At 43.8% G+C, this 21,982-nt stretch overlaps 1 protein-coding gene across 4 annotated transcripts in view; it reads right to left on the bottom strand.

Moving 5' to 3' along the window:
* The window catches only part of LOC119911452 (bone morphogenetic protein receptor type-1A-like), a 59,769-nt gene that overhangs the window by 15,325 nt on the left and 22,462 nt on the right, over positions 1–21,982 (bottom strand). For all 4 annotated transcript variants that reach the window (XM_038730334.1, XM_038730333.1, XM_038730335.1 and 1 more), the window contains one exon: positions 7,472–7,834. In XM_038730334.1, coding sequence (XP_038586262.1) covers positions 7,472–7,538 — 67 coding nt within the window. In that variant the 5' untranslated portion in view covers positions 7,539–7,834. The remainder of the gene's footprint in view (positions 1–7,471; positions 7,835–21,982) is intronic.

Genomic DNA, 21,982 nt, shown 5'->3' with positions numbered 1-21,982 from the left:
GCTGTGTAAATGTGTTTCATTTCCTTCCACTGCTGCAGAATAACTTGAAGTTGTTAACTCATTAGTTGATCACTGAAAATTATCTTTTTCCTGACCTGAACTTTTTTACCTTCTTTGGTTTTTCTGCTGCAGTGGAAGGAAATTGAACACATTTTCCACGGTCTGACGCCACACAGAATTTTTGCACAACTGATAACATCGTCTCGCGGAGTGAATCAACTCCGCCCAGCTGATGTGACACCAGCGTATGCCGGGACAGTAATCAAGTCAACTCGCCGCGAGTCCAGGCCCGTTAATCGAAAGGTCGGGCGGCTCAATCCCCGGCTCCCCCAGGCTGCATGTCAAAAAACATCTAAAAACTGAACCTTGCTCTGTTTGGGACCGTGAGCTGTACTTTATCCGAGCTGCTGGGGAGATCTCTGTGTTTTCAGTCAGTCTCCACCTCCTTCTCTCATCCAGTACGGTAACGTAATGCACAGCAGAGTATCGGACAGGTAGACATTTAAAATGTAAACGACGTTATTCTCGTAATATTCTGCCTTCTCTCTGGACCTGTCAGAGATTCTGAACGTGCAGAAAGTTTTGAAGACGAGCAGAAGAGCTGCTGAAACACAGGAGCTGTTAAAATTAAATAATCTCTCTCTTCTTGGAGGTGAAAAGGAGCCACAGTCACATTTAAAGAGGTTACGTCCCCAAACAAAGACACAAAGAGGAGAGAAGACTGAACCATGACTGCAGATATTAAATAAGATGATCTGCAGGAGGAACAGATCTGAGAGCAGCACTGACTTAGTTTTGTTTCCCTTTACATAAATAAAAATCTAATTAACGGTTTAATGCTCAACATTTTCATATAATTCAGCTTGGAAGATTTCTTTAAAATCTCGTCTCGTGAGCCGGCGTCTCGTCAGACCCCGACGAGTGCGCAGTTTGTTTTTAACAATCCAGCGGCGATCAATAAAGGTTATTGTGATTCTGCTGAAAGGCCACACGGTTTGCTCGCAGGGTGAATTCGACAGGTGTCCCGTGAAATCTGTGCCGCGGCAAAACGGCTCAAATGAAAAACATGAAACTCAAAAAAGGACAAACAGAGCAATGATGTCATCGGCGTCTAGACCTGAAGAGCCTCACACAGAGCTCCCCTCTCAGGCCGGGACAGCTCTGATTGGCTGAGGGAGTGTGTTGAGGCTGGAAATGGAAATGGCTGCTCTGTTAGTGTGTGTGTGCGCCAGTTTCCATCCACATGTGTGTTTAATTGCGCCGGCAGTCAGAGTGGAGACTGAGGTCTGGCAGAGAGCACGCTGGGTAATCAGACGCTCTCCGTGTGCTCTTAAAGACGCAGCGCTGCTTCAGACCCGACTGTTTGTCTGTCCGTCCCGTCTCACCTGCAGTCGTGGACGCCGTCGTGTGGTATTACAGATGATGAGAGCGGCAGCAGAGAGAAATCAATGCAGCTGCAACAATTAGTCTGCTGATAATCCAATCAGCGTTTCCTCCGATGTGCTTTTCTTTTGTCTTTGGACTGAACATCTTCAGGTTTTTGAACATTTGTTTTCATTCAGACTGCGTGGCCATTTTTACAGTTTTAAAATATATAAATATAATTTCTATCTGACGGTTGTGTTGGTCCCAGATGTACCTTGGACACACGGATTAGGGGCGTTCACTGGTCGTTGTTTATGTTCTTTTCCTGTTATTTGTGTTTGATGGGTGTAGATTAGTAAGGGCGAGATCAGCGTGGAAAGAATATCCGCATTTATGTCGCATTCGCTTCTTCATACTGAGCAAAAGTTTGCATCATTATCCAGCAACCACGTGTGCTTTCACATAGCGGCCCAGATTACCGGAACCAGCGGCGTGCCGCGGCGTGGCTTTTCACAAACGGATCGTTCCGTCTTTCTGTCTCGAGTCTGTCACCAGCTTTCCTGCTCAGAGGCGGATAAAATCTGCTCCATACCTTTCATAAAGCGCATACAGCAAACCCCCGTGAAATAAGGCAGCGTGAAAGCTGCTATAAATCCAAAGTTGAGCAGATATACATCAATACGCAGAGAACAAACAGGGTTGCTAAATTAGAAGTCATTAATTACACATATAAGTATGAAGGAAGGAATGTGGTCGAGCTGCTGGTTAAAGCAGACTGGAGGGAGCGCTCGTTTTAGCTCCCGCCATGTCCCGGTCGCCGGTCGCTGTGGTCTGCAGACACAAAGTTAGCCGCTCTGCTCTCATGCAGAGAAACCGTGCGTTAGTCAACAGTGACTCAGAAAATATGCAGAGTAATAAAGTTGATAGGATCAAACTCAACACGGCGCTGAAGCAGAAGGCAGTGGAGGAGGAAGGAGTACTCGAGTAAAAGTACCAATACTACTATGTGAAAACAAGTTAAAGACCTGCTATGAAAAGGTTACTTAAAAGGATAAATCGGGAAAATGCATCTCAAAAAATCTGAATGTTGTGGATATAATTTATTATTTATTTGTTTTCATCTCAATGATTAGTGCTTACAGCTCATCTAAACATATTATTATATTAGGATAAACTATTTATAACACGGGAACTTCGACCTGAGAAGATCTCCGATCAGCTGTTTCACACCTGCTAAGGTTTCTGGTTCTGCTGCTTCACCACGTTGTACATTTTCTCTCAAATGAATAGTACCCAAATAAATGTCCTGTGACTCTTATACTAATACACACTACTCAGAAGAATTGATTTAGTCTTTTCGAGCTTTGGCTATAAAATAGTTTTACAGAAAAACATGTATTTATTTCTTTAAAGTAAAAAAGTATTCTGTGGGGGGGAACAGCGAGAGAGGAAAACCAAGAGGAAAAAGAGATGGCCTGTAATGAAAAGGTCGCAGGATCGATCGGACAACAGCAAACTTAAACGCCACACGGTCAATATAAGATATGGCGGCGGCGGCTGAGCTAAAGGGTCTTAACGAAGGTCACTGTGCAGCAAACAGAAAGAAGTGTTGCAGTGTTTGGAGCGCCTCACGCCTCGTGCAGAATACACGACGACGTCAGCAGAGAACAGCCTGCTATGACATCAGTGCGTACGTCTTCGTTGGCCCAAACGCTGCACAGGCGCATGTCTCTTAAAATGAGCCGGAGGAAGGATTTGTAAAGCGCGTGTCGTTCAGCCGGCTTGTTTCTAAGTGCTGGACTTACACTTACATCCTGAATCAGCTGGGCGTCGTCCCGCTGACGAGCCACGTGAGGTGTGTCGCCTCTCTCGTGTCCCTCAGCACCTGGACCGTTATACAGAAACCTCCTAACCGGCAGATCCTATCCTAACTGCTCGGTAACCGTGGTGATGAGGACGAGGAAGTGATTTAGCAATAGGCCATAACAGATTAACAGTTGCTGAGTCAGCGTTCATTTCCTAACTTTAGATAAGTGTTTTACAGAAACATCCTACCTTCATAAATAAACTCTCCTTTAAACCACACGGCTGCTCTTTCACTGCTTTCACAAGATCACTAAAAGGTCAAAAGGCGGAACTTGTTAATTGATTCTACCGACGTGTTTGGTGACCAAAACCCTCGTTAGTAGGAAGGCAGCAGGCGACGTGACGCTGGATAATGTGTCATTATGTAACATGATGTGAAGGCTTGATGGCTTTGATAAAACATGATGACGTCAGCCCGCAGCCTTTATTATTATTAATAGCCCCCTTTTTTTTTTTTTACCGTCATTATTAACTTTCCCGAGTAGCCTACGGGTTTCAGCCAGCAGCGGTTCCCTCTGCTCTCTGGACACTACAGTGGCCTGCGTCTTCATATCACTGTCAACGGACTGATTTCCTGTTTGACAGCATCAGCGCTCCGCTGGACGCCGGATATGAGGCGGAGACTGCGTCCGCTATTTTAGCCCTCTCTCTCTCTCTCTCTCTCTTAAATCTCCCGAGTTAAGCGTTATGTGGATTTGGATTTCTTGACGGAGGTTACTAACACCTCAGTGATCGTTGTTTCATTTTCCATTTTCAGTGCATGTTTCATTTAAAAAAAATGACCAAAAAACGGCGATTAAAAGTTGGAAAAATGTTGGATTGAGTATTTAGGATTTCCTAACCTGAGAAAAGATAAAAATCCTTAAGTTAGTTAGGATTTGCTTCTGTCTTAACTTCAGACTGAAGACAGGAACTTCCTGTAATCCGGCCCCTGGTCTCAGTCACAGAACAAACGTTTTGTGTTTCGCTGCTTCAAACTGCTTTGAGTCCAAGTGAGCCGGGGCCAAAGCAGGGATACGATTAACATCCAAAACTGACTCAGGTTAGTTCTTACGTTGTCTTTTTGATCTGCGGTGTCACACACACACACACACACACACACACACACACTCAGGCTTCAGCAGCACTGAAGCATCTAAATTACAATACTCTTATTTTGAAGGGCTCCTATGTCGTGACATTTTGTTTCCTCCTGAAATCTTTAATTCTGGACTTCACAGCCATGTATGATATATATTACCGCACAGAACTTTCTCTTATGATCCATTGTAGTGTCTTTATAGGAGAATATTAACTGTAAATAAAAATCCAGACGTATTGGAGCTGGAGTCTGCAGGGTTTCCTTTCCTTCCATTCAGCATTAAGGTAGAGGGTCTGCCATAAACGCACATGTGCCTGCATCCTAAATCTCGTCCGTGTTCGATCCAGATCTCGTCACAGAAAAACTTGTGTGCTGTGATATGAACCTGATCCAGGTGATCACCGGCCTCTGGCTGCTAAAGACTCGTCATGATAATTAACTAAAGCAGAGGATAATCATGTCCAGGTTACCAGCAGTCAAACTCGCTTCAGTGCTGGATGATGTGTTCATTTAAATTAATTAACTCCAAGTCCCTTCTTAAAACTTTCCTTATGTAGTTGATTTTATTTATCTTTACCTTTTAAATGTATTTTAATTTCAGTGTTTTCATCTGGGTTTTATTGTCTTTGCACTTGTTAAAGCACTTTGTAACCTGTTTTTCAAAAGCGCTCCATGAATACTGACGGTTATTATTATTATTATTATTATTATTATTATTATTAACAGTGAGGATTTCATGACCTAATAAAGTGAATATATTTTATACATAAAGACACATACTTGACATTTCACTTGACTACTAAATTTAATGGTGAAACTAGAAATAATGGTTTGCTGCAGCCCTGATTCACACTGCAGGCGACTCACTGGTCTGGATGCAAAATAAACGTGACTATCGATGAACTGGTTTTCGGCGCGTGGAGTTCAGCCGCTCTGTCACTTCGCAGTGCCAGAGAGAAATAAACTGTGTTTCAAAGGGGCGAATGTGTCTCCAGAGGGAACGATGGATATTTCCGGAGAACAATGGCTGTTTGGAGCATTTCGTGCCGCAGACAGCTCATACAGTGACATACAGGAAATGGTTAATGTGCAGAGGGGAAGTGAGAGCGGCAACAATCAGTTCAACAGCTTCCTGCAGGGAGGAGGCGGCGGCTGCGGACCGGCCAGAGAGGAGAGAGAGTTTCTGATGCAGCTGCTGTTTCTGGAAATGAAATCGAATTAAATGTCGTGTTACACGAGAGTGGAGCTGAGATCTTTATTTATCCACGAAAAGCAGTTTACAAGTGCAAAGAAAGTCAAACCTGTACGCAGATGTAGAAGAATCGCAAAACACAAACAAACATTATCCCTAAAATGTTGACAGCTCACCAAGATACCATGACATAATGCAGAATAACAACTACAACCAGGATCTTGTTAAGCTCACGTTTATTCACAAGTCTCCTCTGGTTTAATCATTTCTGACACGCCGACTGTAACTAAAGACGCTGCAGTTTAATCGCTCTTTAATGTTAGAGCCCCCTCCACTCAAAAACACGCCGTTCTGTCGATTTTTGCCGTTCTGCGCATGTCCCTGGTCTGTTTCCACGGCCATAAATATGTGCAACCTTGCAGCAAAATATCTGCACAACGATAAATCGGTCGGGCTCTATTTTAAATCAGCTTTCGTCGACCAGCTAAACTTCATACAGAAGAACTGACGTCAACCGACTGAAGATGTGAACAAACGAGTGGAAAAATAGTTTGATAAGACGGCAGAGTCTCTCCTTTTCCTCCTGAGATTACAGCGAGTGTGTTATCAGAGGCTCCCATTCAATCCCAGTCAGCAACACTCGGCCGAGCGCCGCCCCGCTCTTATCGGCCCGCTCTGTGAGAGTGTTTGCAGGCCGGCGATTGGCAGCTCTGAATGTGACCTTCCCGCAGAACACATTCAAAGCTGTGCCGACAAAATCTGAAACGGCATGTTTACACTACAGGTCAGAAGTGTTAGGATACACCCAGTGTTTCTAGTTTCTATGGAAATATCAGAAGCTCAAATCCAGTTTTGTTCATTATTTCATTGCAGGATCAACCGATGACCAGCTGCTCTGTCTTCCTTCATTAATATTATATATAATATTGATAATATAGTCCAAATAAAGCTTGTGAGGGTGAATCAACAGGCTGTTCCAAGGTGTTTACTGTAGAAATGTGGTTCGTTTCCTTCCACTGCTGCAGAATAAAGAAGTTAAAGACAAAGTTTAGCTCAGCAAAACTGAGAAATGATGTTTATTTCCAAGATTAACAATTTCCAGGGATCAAAATAACTTAAAGTTATTCTTCAGCGGTGGATTAATTACTTAGTTAATAATTAATAATGCAGATAAGCAGGGAATTTCACTGTTCTTGGTAAATTGGTATTTACTGCTACGACTACTACATTTCGGTTATCCTGACATCCGTCACAAGCTGCAGATCCTCACACTGCAGAAGCTGCAAACACGTGAATGTTTTGCAATTATTGTCTGTAGCTTGAGTATTTTTTAATATGGACTCCAGCAACTAATGGATGACCAGTAACGTCCTCAAGATATTTATTGCTGCTGGAATTCTCTGGACTCAAAGCATTCAAAACTTAATCGATTCTTAACAAACACCATTCAGAAGCCGATAAATCCACCAGTTTCTGCCCAGAGCAGAGAGTCTTCCACCAATGGTTCTTCTTTCAGATGTTTTCTTTTGTTTCCCCGGGTAGAGCTTCATTTCTAAAGTCTCTCCGTTATCAGCCGATTGGCTCTTAATCACGGCTCTAACAAAAGGCTTCTGGTGCAGCTCTGTGTGTGCAGGGAGGGGCTGCTGATTACAGAGGAGGGGGCGTAATCACTTTTTATGTTAATGTGCGTCTGAACGTCCTGCTTATCTCACTGAACGCAAACTAAAAGGGCTAATGAGTAACTCTGCAGCTACAGCGCTCCGTGGTTAAAGGCAGAAAAGAGAAACGGTTTTAATTTGAAGGTTAAAAAGTAAAACACAGTTGCACTGAATTCACTGGGATTTTATTGAGTTTGTGTTGATAGCTGCGATCACGACGTCGCAAAATCCCGGAGGGAGTGATTTAATAGTTTTAAGTGACTTTATGTAACTTGTAACATCACAAAGTTTAAATTTGAAAAGTCTTACCGTCTGCTCTGAGGGTCAGCAGGTGAGCGGCGGCCATCACAGCCAAACAGAACGGCAGGGCTGCCATCCTGCAGCAGGACTGGGCTGAGACCGGAACCTGAACTGGGCCCGGACTGGGCTGCGCTCTGTGATGGGGAGCTTCTGGTCAGCTGATCAGCGTCTCCGATCGCTCCTGATGAAAGTCTGTAATCCACAGTGGGGGAGCGGTGGGAGGAGGCGGGAGGAGGTCCAGCCGGCCGGGCGAGTCCTCGGAGAGAGAGGGATGGTCAGCTGGAGGACACGCAGGAGGGATGGAGGGGGGGAGACGACGGGTCTAGAGTATCAGGTCCTCTTCTGTCTCACTGGCTCTCTGGGTCCAAAACCCTGAAGGAGGAAAAGACGGGTTTAAATTTAACATCCGCTCACTGAGCAAACGCACCTGCAACATGTGAGTTATTTTCTCTGTTCACACTTTCAGGCTGCCGTCCTGAAAGAGGAGAAGTTCCTCTGAGTCCGAGTCCGTCCTTCCCTTAAGAACATTTCTGTCATTCGGCGCGCAGAGTGAACATTTCACGGCAGCATGAGGAGCATCGTGAACGCGAGGAGCTATTTCTGCTTTAGCCAGCTGGCTGTAATGTTTGTTAGTTTACCTGTTGGAAAACAAGGTCTCCTGGACGCCGCTGGCTAAGAGAACGTGGTTTCAGTTGCAACAGGAAATCAGTGAATTGGAGGAGAGGTTTCCCCTGTACGCACTCACTGTGAACGCCACTGCATATATATAGCCTTTTCAGATGTTATCGACCGAATGGATCACATTCTGACCAGTCATCTCGCTCGGGTTGTGACCGTGTTATAGCCGCCGTTTTGGCCGCTGGTAAAGTTTACTACAAAGCACGGGGCGCTTCCTGTCGGCTTTTTCAGTCCCTTTTCCTCAACAAAATTGATAAATAAAAAAATAAAAAAATTAAGTGCTAATTTGTTCGTGATTTAAATGAATTAAACCAAATATTTATTGAATATATTGAACATTTTTACATTATTACATTGTTATTGAGGAAAATTATATTGCAATAATCATCATTATTGTTTTATTGCCCAGCCTAAGCTCAATTTATAGGAAGTAACAGGTAGCTGTATTTTATTACTACCTGGGCTACTTGTGTAAAGTTGAGAACATCAGGTACAAACTTAGACTAAACTGGCGTCCAGCTCTGTCCTGTACAGACTGATTCATCCTGAAAAAGTGGTTTTGGAAAAGAAAGGACGTTGGTGACCGGAGGACCTCAGGTTACTAAAGCAAATTAGTGATGCAAACCTGTCCTTTTAAGCAAATGAGGAGACGTTTACTTTTGGATTTAAATGTGCAAATAAAATGCAGCTCAGAAGGGAGGAGGTTTCTCAAGCTGCCTGTTGCTTTTTTATATTGATGTCTATACAGATAAGTGTCAGAAGCTGTAACATAAAGACACAAAAGGCAAACGTGATGTTAAATGTAACATCGCTGGAGGTTGTTGTTCCTCCAGTAGACTTATCTTTGGGTGTTGCTTATTTATTTATCTGCTCTAGCTTTTCCATTTCATATTTGTTCAGACATATGGTGAAAATAACGGCCCAATATGATGTGAAATTACATATTGTTCAAAATTTGCTTCACCTCGGCTGCTACAACTCCATCTTAGGGAAAACACTGTCATGTACTCGCAGGTTTAAGCCTGAGGATACCACAAAGCGTCGCCGTTCAGGCTCATAAAATCCTCTGTAAGGTCTTGGAAAGCTGACGTCTGGAATGTGACCAGTCAAAGTTTTGTCCACGTGAAGCTAGCGGCTAGCCGATACAGCCTAAATGTTTACCGTGGTAAAACATTTCATATCTTTAGATATTTGCTTCCTCTGTCTCATCTCGCGTTCATTCTGATTAGCAAACCTCCTCCACCTACTGGGAGCCAGTCAGGCTGAGTGTTCAGTTGTCTGATATTTAGTTAAATGGTTTCATTACCGCAGCCAGGACCTTATCTGTGATAAACTATGATCCAAAACCTTTAACTTGTTAATCAAAGCAGCCAATTCTGTTGGTTGATTAGCTGCGGCCCTACGTACACGGCTCATGTTCAGCGTTTCCATGAAACTGTTGATCTGAAAACATCATCCTGCTCATAGCGGAGTTATGAAGTCTCTCCTGCGGCCGACAGCTCTGTCATCCGGACGCTCCGCAGCGAGCAGAACGAGTTTCCACCGCTCCTGATTTCCCATTTAAATGAGTTGCTTTTATTGTGACGTACTTCATAAAGACTCTGACAGCCTGCCGTGCTGCTCTGCAGAACACACTTTAAAGAAGGCTTTGGTTCGGCTCCGGCTCTCCCTCCGTCCCCCTGTGACCCGGTGACCCCTGCCTGCCCGGCGCTGGCCTCCGACGGTCTAACTAACTACCAAATTATTTGTCCAAGGATGTTCTGCAATTACAGACGCTGGCCCCGCGCAGCTCTGATATCGGCATGTCGCAATTAGTGGGCGCCGAGAGGGACCGAGGGGCGTGTGAGCGAATTAGCGGAGATGCACGGCCGGTGTCTGTCACTTTTCATTTGCCCGGGGGGGACAAAGAGGTCCGACCTGTGACCCACTTTTCACACATCTCCGAGAACAAAGACACACACAGGGCAGCGTACAGGCTGTGTGTACATGTGTGTATTAATACGAGCTCTACAGCGAGAGTACTTCACTCCCATACGCCCCTAAAGCACAGTGTGCGAGTTGTTGTTGTTCTGGGGGCCACATTTTCAGGCACTGGGCATTTCCCTGAGCCATTACCCTCATTATTTATGTCCATGTCAGACAAACACGGCGCCACACTTTCAAAACTTTTATTTCGCCACATTGTGAAAGCATCCTGGTCATAAACTAAAAGCAGAAAATAAATAGCTTAATTTTATTTTATCACATGCATCCAGCTCTCATCATGAGTCAGGAAACACTGACAGGCCTCCTGCAGGCTATGATGGGAGAGACTGCCCTCCTTTGACTGGGCGACGGCAGAGAAGACTGGTTTACATGACGTGATACAAAAGCTCGTTTGTCTCGGCGGTACGAGCGTTCGTTTTAACGGCGTTCATGTCAGAGGAGCTGGATTCACTGGCCTCAACAGTGTGCAAAGGAGGGTTTTCGTCATCAGTAATACACGCTGGGTCGAAGCATTTATTGTGGTAAAAATTTAGTTATTCACATTAGTTTTTCTTCAGGTTTTAAAATTAGACTTGCTGGATGGTGGCGGCCCGCTGGGAAACGGGTTGGTTTCTTTAACTTTCAAAAATCAACCTTTAAACTGATTTGATATTGATAATCAATATCCAATGAAATGAAATGTTTTATCGTGACGGCATTCTTGGCCGTTTCGCCCAGGCTCTAGCGTCACGTTGCCAAAACTTCAACTGGACCCGGGGAGAGTCCGATGACATGATATTTCTCGTCAGTAAAAAAAATGTATTACCAAGACGTCAACTTTTCAAGACCGTACAGTGGATTTCATGAGCCTGAAGGGCGACACCTTGTTGTATGTAAATCTTTATGCTGCAGGTAACGGACAAGGAGGCAGATTATTCAGTTTTTTGGACTCCATTTGCACATTTTTCTCTGGAGAGAAACTGCAATCAGACCTCACGATGCAGACACAGCTGTAATAGTTTTTAATAGACTGCAGTGTTAAATCTTTTCAACAACTACAGCTGCGCTCTACAAAGTCCATATAAGAAATGTGAACAACAGACAGAGGAAAGGAAAGAGGATCAGTGCGTCAGACTGAGTGCGTGTTGTGATAGTGGCTGCTTTAGCGATATATGGCGATATAGCCTACGATGGCTAAAGCCAGCTAGATAACGAGGTCCTGCATGCGAGGTCAAAGACCAAACTGCACACCGCCACCAGCAGGACAGGCGGTCTGCTGCAGGTTTCATTTGAGTTAAATTTGTCAAAATGACGGAGACCCTTCAGATTGTCCCGTCACTGCTTTAAAAATTCAGTCAATAACAGGATATTTGGTTAACGTGAGTCCTGACACACAAACACACACTTGTCTGTGCGTCGGCGTCACAATGTTGATAACAGAAAGTGGAAATATCTTCACCTCGCTGCCACAACAAAACCTCAAGTTTGTTTGTGGCTCTTCGGTCCATTTACAGACCGACAGCAGCAGCAGGGTGAGATAACACACACAAAGACACATTCAGACAGAGGGAGGACGGAGGGCAAGACGAGGCAGGTCCAGGAAGGACCGTCTGTTGTGAGCCCCCGAGACAGGAAGCTGCCGCCCTCCCCCTCCACACACACCCTTCCTAAATCACCCGACACATCCACTTCCCTTTGAAAACACAAGGTAAGATGACGGCACACACACAACATGTACAGCTGGTGACTGACGTGGAGACTCGGCGTTATCACGAAGCTGAAATACTCAAAACACCCAGAAAAACTCACTGGAGGCTGAGATACCAGAGGCCTCCGTCAACAAACAACTTCATCTGTTCACTCACAGAAGCAAAATAAAAAATATGGACTAAACCCTCTGGGTGTCAGGTAACTTTCCCTCCTCCTGCTCCTCCTCCTCCTCCTGCTCCTCCTCCGTAAAGTCGTGATCAAACTTGTCTCTGATCCTTCGGTATGCTTCTCAGCCAAACAACAATCCATCTTCCCCCAGCAGAAAGAAACAGACAGCAGAGTCTCGTTTTCTTCAGATATTGACTACTGAATGTACGATCGATGTCAGGTTAGGCTCTGCGGGACATGCAGATGTTCAAATAATCACGTATCATTGGGAGTGTTGATTCCTGTTCAAATGATCCCACAATGCTTTAAATGGTTACACTCTTCATTACTTTCAAGCATCTGGGGGTATTTCCTCTTTCTTTCTTTACATAACAGCAAAGCAAATTTACTTAAGTACTGAAGAAATGTCACCTTCTGACATTCCTCTTCAACATATTAACCGCTCAGGTTACAGCCTCCTGATGGAGCTTAATATAGTTACGCTATATTTAGATATTGGGCGACAAAGACCATGAAAGAGAGCCATGAAATCTGTTTTAATTTTTGCCAGATTCCAGTTTGTTTTTTACAAATTAAGTGTTTTCTGTCTCTTGTGTTTTGCAATTTAAGTACATGTTGTCATGTAATCCTGTGATGGGTGAATAACATTTCAACAATTCAACTGCACCAACATTTGGGCAGATTCCACAATATTCCGCGTTTTATAGTTAATTTCATTTTGTTTGTTAAAGTCTGTGATTCTATCCGCATAATAAAATTTCTTTCTTGCAAGGGGGGCGAGTGATCGTTTGGGAGGGCCGGGCCACCTTGCCAAAACAATGGGTGGGCAAACACTGCCGTGCTATACTGTGTATAAAGTAGTTAAAAACTAGCTAACCAGACATTAATTAGTTAAAACTAACTAACCAGATATTAATTAGTTAAACTAGCTAACCGGGTATGAAGTAGTTAGAAAACTAGCTAACCAGATATTAAATAGTTAAAACTAGCTAACCAGATATTAAATAGTTAAAACTAGCTAACCGGGTATAAAGTAGTTAAAAACTAGCTAACCAGATATTAATTAGTTAAACTAGCTAACCGGGTATGAAGTAGTTAGAAAACTAGCTAACCAGATATTAATTAGTTAAAACTAACTAACCAGATATTAAATAGTTAAACTAGCTAACCGGGTATGAAGTAGTTAGAAAACTAGCTAACCAGATATTAAATAGTTAAAACTAGCTAACCGGGTATAAACTAGTTAAAACTAGCTAACCAGATATTAATTAGTTAAAACTAGCTAACCGGGTATAAAGTAGTTAAAACTAGCTAACCGGGTATAAAGTAGTTAAAAAACTAGCTAACCGGGTATAAAGTAGTTAAAAAACTAGCTAACCTGATATTAATTAGTTAGAAAACTAGCTAACCGGGTATAAAGTAGTTAAAACTAGCTAACCGGGTATAAACTAGTTAAAACTAGCTAACCGGGTATAAAGTAGTTAAAACTAGCTAACCAGATATTAATAAGTTAAAACTAGCTTACAGTGTATAAAGTAGTTAACACTAGGTATTTGTATGCATCAGTATTTTTATAATAATGTCAAAACTGTCACAGGAAACATTTTACTGCAGAAACTACTTTTACTGCAGATACTTGTACTACATTTTTCTGATCATGACATTGTTGTCTTGCTACTTTTTGAAGTGTGCTCTACCGTGTGAGCTAACAGGCGCCATATTGGTATTTTAAGTTCTGTTAAAGTACCAATGACCACTACAGATCAGACAGCTGACTGAAGCCAGAGATGGATGATGTGTGTTCCGTCTTCTGTGGGGTTCAAACCTGCGGACAGTTTATTTTGCACACTGGTCTCTGGTCGTCTCCTCAGTTAATGTAGCGTAGCTGCTGTGGCTAGCTGGACGTGACAGCGTTCAGCGTGACAGGAATGAAAGGAGGTATTGTTACTGGGTCCCACCTGTGCAGAATAAACAGCCCTTATGAGGAACCACTGAGCCGTAGTCGGACCCCTATCCCCAGGGGACGGAATCTGAGGTCACAGCACTCCGGGGATGCTGGGAAATTTGGTGGGATAGAAACCCAAGCAGTGGGCTAAGACATGAAGAAGAAAGAGAGCTCTTTAAAAGGCTTTTATGGAAGCTCTATCTTGTTGGGTATAATAACTTTTCATTTGGCTGGAGAGGCAGCCAGCTATAAAAACTATTATGTAAAATGATATTACCCTGCCGTGACTGGTGCCTGCTGCAGCACTCTGTAAGGAGAGTTTAATAAAGGAAATGCACTGAGCTTTACCGTGATTACTTTTATTACTACAGCCCATGGATCTGTCTTAGCCACTTTAATGGAGAGCACGGCAGCCACACTGACGGGGTTAGAGGTTCAGTTCCCACAGGGTTTGGTAGAGAGAACTGAACAATAGTTTGACCAAAAAACTTAAGGTCCACTTGTTATTTGACATAAGAAACCTCTCAGTGCCTCCGTGTGCAATCTTGTCTTGAAGCTCGACAGAAATACTGAATAAAATAAGCAGAATGCAGAAAGAAGTGCGACTGTATAGAAGTCTCTGAGAAAATGTTTCTACTTCTCAGCCGATTTATTCCCTCAGTAAAGTCAGGTGTTTGGATCTTCTAACAGCGTCTTTGCTAAGAGGAGGCTGTACAATGTGGTAACACGACAGGTCACGCAAACCAGTTTGTAAAGTGCATCACACGCTGGCCGAACAGAGGTAATTAAAGTAAGCTAACCCGTCTGCAGCAGTGTTGCTGCTTGAATGTTTCCAGCCTGTTGCTCTGCCCACATTTTTGTTGTACTCAAAAAGGTTTTGAGGTTTAATAAAAACCTCTACTTCCCACTGAGCTCAGTTACTCCTGTTACTGCCAAGTAAAAATAACACACACCGAAACCTCTGAGGCTCAGGACACGACTTACGGCTTCACAGAGCAACGCATCACTCAAACCTGAGGTCTAATTGTTCAAATAATAAATAAATAGAAGTTTCTGAAAATGCTGTGTGATTGTTGGGAAAAGGTTTTACAATATCAAAATCTTTCAGGAGGAAACTGTGCTGCAGCTCCTCGTGTCCTCAAACTCAACACTAGACCTGGCTGGGGAGGAGGTAGAGGGGGTTACAGGGCCAGACATCAATAATCAAGCCTTAATGCGTCTCCACTTCCTGCTCTGGACGAACGGCGGCAGACTAAATAAACGACACGGAGGCCTGATTGGAGGATCGGCAGAGACAGGCAGGACTGAGCTCCACAAATAAATGCAGTAATGAGGGAGATCTGGATCGGTGCTGGTGCAGAATATTAAGGGGACAGCTGGGCCGGAGCAACGCGAGGAGGAGGAGGAGGAGGAGGAGGAGGAGGAGGAGGGAGGCATGGACGGCTTGCATTTCTGTTTGTTTTTCCTGTTTCATCCCTAGCTTCTCAATTAATGATTTAATCCGTTAGCGTAATAAAACAGTCTTCAAGCTGAAGTTACTCCGTTCCTAAAGATTTAAAAAGAGAAAAGCAGCAAATTCCTTACATTTAAGAAGCAGGAAATTGGAAATTTGTTTTTAGTAAACGACTCTGATTTTAACTCGGACTTTATCAGCAGATGAAGATTGAACACCTACTGTTATCTGAGCAAACTTCCCCAGCGCCCTGAGCACTTTGTGACCTTCTCATCAATGTTGGGTTAAAAATTTAGTGGAAACAGCAGGCGAGCTAACGGTCTGCTGATGAAGACCGTGTGAAGCAGTCAAAAGCCCCACCGCAAAGCGAGTAAGTGGACCTTGAGTGCAACTCTTTCTTTGGTTCACATTCATGTACGTCACTTTTACACATTAACGCGTTTCTGCACTTTACTCTGCAGCTGAGGAGTGGACGATCTGCTTCCTGTTTCCTGTTTGTCACCGGCACGCACATGCCCAGTGTACATTAATGGTCACGTGATGTGCGTTTCTCCAGGCGTTTTACTATAGACTTAGATCAACTGAGATCAGGAGATCGTTGCAGTTATAAAGAAAGTCTTGTTTGTTTGGATGCCGAGTGAAAGTGACACGACACGAGCAGCCCATCAGACTGCGCTCTTATTTATGCGTTTATGCACATTAGTCAGGAAGTCGCGCAGCACATCCTCTCGCTCGTCTAATTTTTCCTCTTTACTGACATTTCCTTTCGTTCCTCTCCGACACATCACTTTTCCAGGATTGTATGTTTTGCTTGGTTCTCTGCTGTTTTCTTCTCTTCATCTTACCTCCTCTTTCTTCTCCATTTATATTTGTTGCTTTTCAACACCCCCCCACCCCATCTCCTCCTGCTTCTTCTCATTTCTCCCCTTCTCTCTCCCCCCATCTTGGCCCCGTTCCCTGTCCCCTCCAGGGGCCCCTCCTTGCAGGCGGGCCTCTGGGTGCCGCAGCAGCCTCCCGTTGGTGTCGGCGCTCTGCCCGACATGCCTTTCAGGGCCTGGGAGACTGCAGGCCAGACTTTCTGGCTCCACTGCCATTGTTACTTGGCTGCTCTGCACCTCATCCCCGGCGATGGATTAGCATAAGAATACCCAGAATACCCGGAGCCACGGTGAGCGGCGCTGCGGGCCTCTTCCTCCTTGCATCTTCTGCCTCCTCCTCTTTATCCTCCTCCTTCATTTAATCCCACCAGTTCTTCTTCTTCAGTGGAGTTTGTTAACGACAACATTTAGAGGATGATTCTTAAACCACAGGTTCACTCCCAAGGTTCTTATCTTTAAAATAAATCATACCTGTACTATGCAGATCGTCTCTGGATCTTGTACTTAATAAATTTAAATGTTTAGTAAGAACTATTTTTACAAGGAAATGTAAACCAATGTGAAAAATAAATGTATACAGAGCTCAAAGGATTAAGCGGTTAATAGTCAGATAATCTATAATAATCTAAATAAATCGCATCACATCAATAAGACTTTTTTTTTTTACTCCGGGCTCTAACGTGTGATGGTTTTACAGGCAATATTAACATGATCTAACTGATACTTCGGTACCAATTCAATACCAAAATTGTGAAGACCGTAGTTAACGGGGCTCCAACATGTGGAAGATGGAGACAAGTTTAGCTGCGGCGACGGCTCCCCCTCGACTCGCTGAAAAGAAGCACAGTAAGAGTCGTGTCTGGAAGAACTTTGCGTTAACATTATTTTAGTTTGAGACAGCTGGCACTGCCGCGCCGCCCGCCGAACTGTGCACCGGCCGACGTCTGCTAAACGCCGAAGGCTAACGTGTTTAGGCTGACATGATGTAAACAGCTCGGCTGCCGTCCTTACTGTTCACTCCGCGTCATCTGTGGTTTTAAATCAAGTTATGACTCTCACAAAGAGCGGACACCGGTTCAAGTTCAAGTGGAATAACATCCGTCAGGTAACGCAGGTTTGGGCTGTCAGCCTCAGAGGGAATTGAACCCCGGCAGTGTTTGAGCCTCGTTTTAGCTGCACTCATCTTATTTGTGTGGGCAGCAGTGAAGGCTAACTTCATTAGCGGCTAAGAGAAGATCTGCTGAGCAGCTGCAGCTTCAAAACCAGAGGGGAAACATTTACCTCAGCAGCTTCCCCTCTTTCATTTATCCTGTTACAGCAGCACAAATTACCCAGCATCCACAGGGGCAACGCAGGTTTAACGTCTGTGTAAACTAAAAGGCATACAGTATCAGCCAGTGACTGATTAGGAATAAGCCACAGCGCTGGCGGACACGCAGACGCTGAGGCCGCTCTCACAGTCATAAAGTAATAAAGCGGTCGGACGGGGTTCCCTGAAGGTGATTTTAATCACTCCGTTCGCCATAGAAACAGGTCTATCCATCACAGCGTTGTCTCTTTCCCACGGCAGACTCATAAAACAAACACACTCAGACCATAAAAACAGCATTATGACCATAACTCACACACAGCCCTCCCAGTTAAACCAGTTAGCGCCTGCTGTCGCTCAGAACACCAGAACCCCAGCTCCTGGTTCAGAAACAACACTGGGGGAAAAGTTTCAGAGGAGGCGAACAACACCGGCTCACGCTGGGTCAGTCGTTGACGTTGGCGTCTTCTCTGCGTCACTCATGAACCTAAATTAGCAGGTTTGACCTCTGAGACAATATTTGATAATATCTTTATATTCTGAATTGTCACCGGCCACATGAATTTTGTTTCCCTTCGTTTAAATAAAGACATTTCCACCATAAATTGATGCGGAAAATGTCTCTAGAAAGCAGAAAATTAAGAGTTTCATGCTCCTAATCCTCTGGGGGAGGAGCCAGTGTCCAATCACATCTCTCAAAATAAAGTTACTTCTTGGCAACAACATCATGGCTCACGCTGAAATATGTAAAATCAAAAACTTATTTACCACAGTAAACACTTTCCTGATGAGTTTATGGTCTCAGTTTCAAGTCTTCTTCAACACAGCATGATGTTCATTTAGTAAATTATGGTCCCGTTTAGAGGAACAGAGACAATTTTGTTCTTGGAGACTTGTTTTTTGATCGTAACGTAAACCTAACAAATGCACGTGTAGTCATTTGCAACAGCGCTGAATTACACTAAAACACCAAATCCTACGTCATCTTGCTTTAATCTATATACTGTGTTGTTGATTAATTAATTGATTAACAATCAACAACAACTGCCCCAAACCCCCAAAAATATTCAGTTTTCCATGAAGCTGAAACAGAGAAATATCCTGAACGATTAATCGGTTATAGAAAAGCAGACGTAACGCTGAGAGAAGTGGCGACTCCTTTCTTTGGAGACGCAGGAACCAGAAAATTTAAACATCTCTAACTGATGCTTAATAATAAACAATTAACCCTTTATAACAAATAGTTTGTGATTAATCTTCTCTTAACCGACTAATCAAGTTGTCGTTTCAGCCTCGTGTTTACAATCTGCTGCCCTAAAGTTGCAGTGAGCCTCGCCCTCCCCGCTCCTCCAACCGCTGCTGGAATGTGGAGACCAGGTAATGGAAAACAAACGCACCCCCCTCCTGCTACACGCTGCAGGAAGTCACAGCTCTCACAGCGTCCTCGCCGAAGCAGCGGCTACAATCTGAAGGAAGCTTACCGTTGACGCCCCGCCCTCCACACACTGAGCTCGTCAAGTTCCCACCCTCATCTGCTGTCGGTCATTTTTAACCAGCTGTCATCTATCTATCTATCCATCACGCCAAGTCTGAGGTCACCGGCGTCCGCAGAGCCAAGCAGTCTGCACTGGTCTGATCCCAGTATGAAGGAGTGGAAACTAAAACACAACTGCAGCAGACAGAACACTGGCCCGGTGTGTTCTGGCGGGTGGGTGGTCCGGTCAGAGACTGGACTCAGCGCAGGGAGGCCGGATGGTTTCATCCACCGTGTCACCTCTGAAACTACAGCCAGGCCGCAGAGCCGAGCGCGGACGACACTGGTGGTCCACAGGCGCACGTTCAGAAATAGAAAGTTACGGATGAGGGGAAAAAGGAGAAGAAGAAAAAATAAAAGGGAGGAAATCATAAAAGGCGAGGCGAAAGACAAACTTTACTGTGGCTCTGAAATCTGTTTAGTTTCCAGGCTTCAGTTTCAAAAAGGTAAAATGTTCAAAACGTCCGCCGACCGTCTCGATGACAGTTTGCGTCACATCAGAGAAAAGGTCAAAATTATTTACTTACATTATTTTTGGACTAGATGATTAGAGCTGCAACGATTAGTTGATTAATCTATTAGTTTTTTGATGTTTTCATAATTGATTCATCGTTCAGAGTCATTTTTCCAAAAAACAAAACAAAACAAACATCCACATTCTTTGATTCCAGCTTCTTACATGTGAATCTTTTCTGGTTTCTTTTCTCCTCTGTGACAGTTAACTGAATCTATTTTGGGTTGTGGACAAAACAAAACTTTGAGGATGTCATCTTGGACTTTAGGAAACACTGATGGACATTTTTCATAGTTTTCTGACATCTGATAGACCAAACAACAAACCTTAAATGTATCTTTAAAGTCGGACCTTTCTCACTTCACAGCTGCTCAGAAGCTGAATTCAGCTATGGATCCACCTGCTCAGACAATTTCCACTATGTTTTTTTTCAAACCTGATACAACTGCAAAGAGTGAAGCCGTGACTGAAAGCTCGCCGCCTTGACTCATAAAGCCGTCAGAGGAGTGTCTGAAGAATTTACAGCCCATCTGGAGAGTTTCTGATTAACACCGCCGACAGCTGGGGGAGCGCCGGCGAAGATAACATCAACACCAAAACACTCCTACATTTCTACATATTAATCACTTCACAGGGGGACTAAAACTGCTGCCACTGTCTGCTACATCCAGCAAACATAACAGAGCGGAGGAAGAGAGAGAAAGACGGGAAGCGTCCAAAGTCTGGGATCATTTCAAGCTCGAATAAAACAGCAGCAGCTCCGTACAGAGTGTCTGCTGTAAAACTGAACCGGCCGACCACAACAGAATCACGGTTTCAGCGTCTGAGCAGAAGGACCACGGAGCGGGCTCCAAACAAGCTACCGTTTAACGTAAATCGTGACTGATAGCGGAGATGAAGGCTAGCAAAGCTAAGGCTCAGTTCTGAGCTGTAAATGTAGAAACACACGTTTGTTGTTATTGTTCCCCCGAATGGTTAGTCCGTGAGTTTGGGTTGGAGCGGTACAGCGATCTGAGTAAAGTGTGATTTAAGAGAAGCACTGCCACTGCATCTGTAACACGGTGCATCAATATCGATAACATTTGAAAAGGCTACACTAGCCGCACAGAAATGTTATCACTATAAAAACATTTCATATCATTCGATAAATATCAGGATGTCACATTTTTTGAGTGAAAACTGAAGAAACCTGAAGGTTGATTATGTGGTTCAACTTTTCTTTATGGCCAGAATGGGACAAACACTCGATGCCAAACAGTGGATCACTTCACAAGTCTGAGGGAGAACGTTTAAAACTAATATGATAAAATCATTTTCAACAAATATGATAAGTAAATCTTTTTTCAGTCCCTTTTCCTCAACAAAATAAATATTTTAATAGAAAAAGTGCTAATTTGTTTGGGATTCAAATGAATTAAACCAAATATTTATTAGTTTTTTTTATTCATATTATTTATTGACGATATATTGAACATTATTGAAATATTAATATAATTATCATTGTTTTATTGCCCAGCACATATACAATTTTACTCCCATGAGGGCTAAACCTGAAGTCAGCCTGCTCGGCCAGCAAAAGTCAACACAAGGAAGCTGTAGCGTTTGGCGGTGTAATTGCAGAACGACAGAGACGCCAACGCACAAGTCTAAACGCACGGCTACGCACGTAGACCCGGCGCAGGAGTATCACGCTTTACACAGATGGTTGAGATTCCGGGGCCGCCAAGCGAAAGTATTTTTAAACCAATTACTCTGTGAATGGATGAAATAATCTGTTGTAGGGGTGTGACAATAAATCAATACGGAAATAAATAGTTGTACATTTTTCCACAATACTGTATTGATATTCCAGCCCATCATATCGATACATAATAATAAAAAATAGCGCTTTGACGGTTAGCTCAATGCTAACATATAATGAGAATCTCCATTAACGTGCTAACGGACATTAGCATCGCGATCGCGAAAATACAATCTTATCCTAAACTACACATTTTGCTTCACATGCTGAACATCCTGAGTGACACACATGTTTCCTGAGCTCTGTGTGAAATAAAAAGAACAGCTGCAAACTTCACTGTCTTGATCTGCTGCTTCTGCACTCCACACAGACCAGCTACAGCAACCCCAAAGGGTCAAACCCAACATTCCCACTGGCCTAAAAATACATCAGTAGGTGGAGAAAGGGGAAGCACAACGACTTGATACGACTTGTGCATCAGTGTCAAGCAGAAAAGTAGACCTGAATAAGCTGCATGATGCACAGCCTAAACCTCTTTGTATTTAAAATCTCAGTGCCGTTGACTCCTCTACGTACATCCAGGCCGATCTGATCCGAGCCGGGCTGCAGAGTGTTTGGGGGAAGG

Source organism: Micropterus salmoides, unplaced genomic scaffold (assembly GCF_014851395.1).
Source record: "Micropterus salmoides isolate LMB-PRFRI ecotype aquatic unplaced genomic scaffold, ASM1485139v1 Ms_hic_scaffold_2, whole genome shotgun sequence".
NCBI lineage: Eukaryota > Metazoa > Chordata > Actinopteri > Centrarchiformes > Centrarchidae > Micropterus > Micropterus salmoides.
Note: the sequence above shows the minus strand (reverse complement) of the source record. Positions and strands in the feature narration are given on the sequence as shown.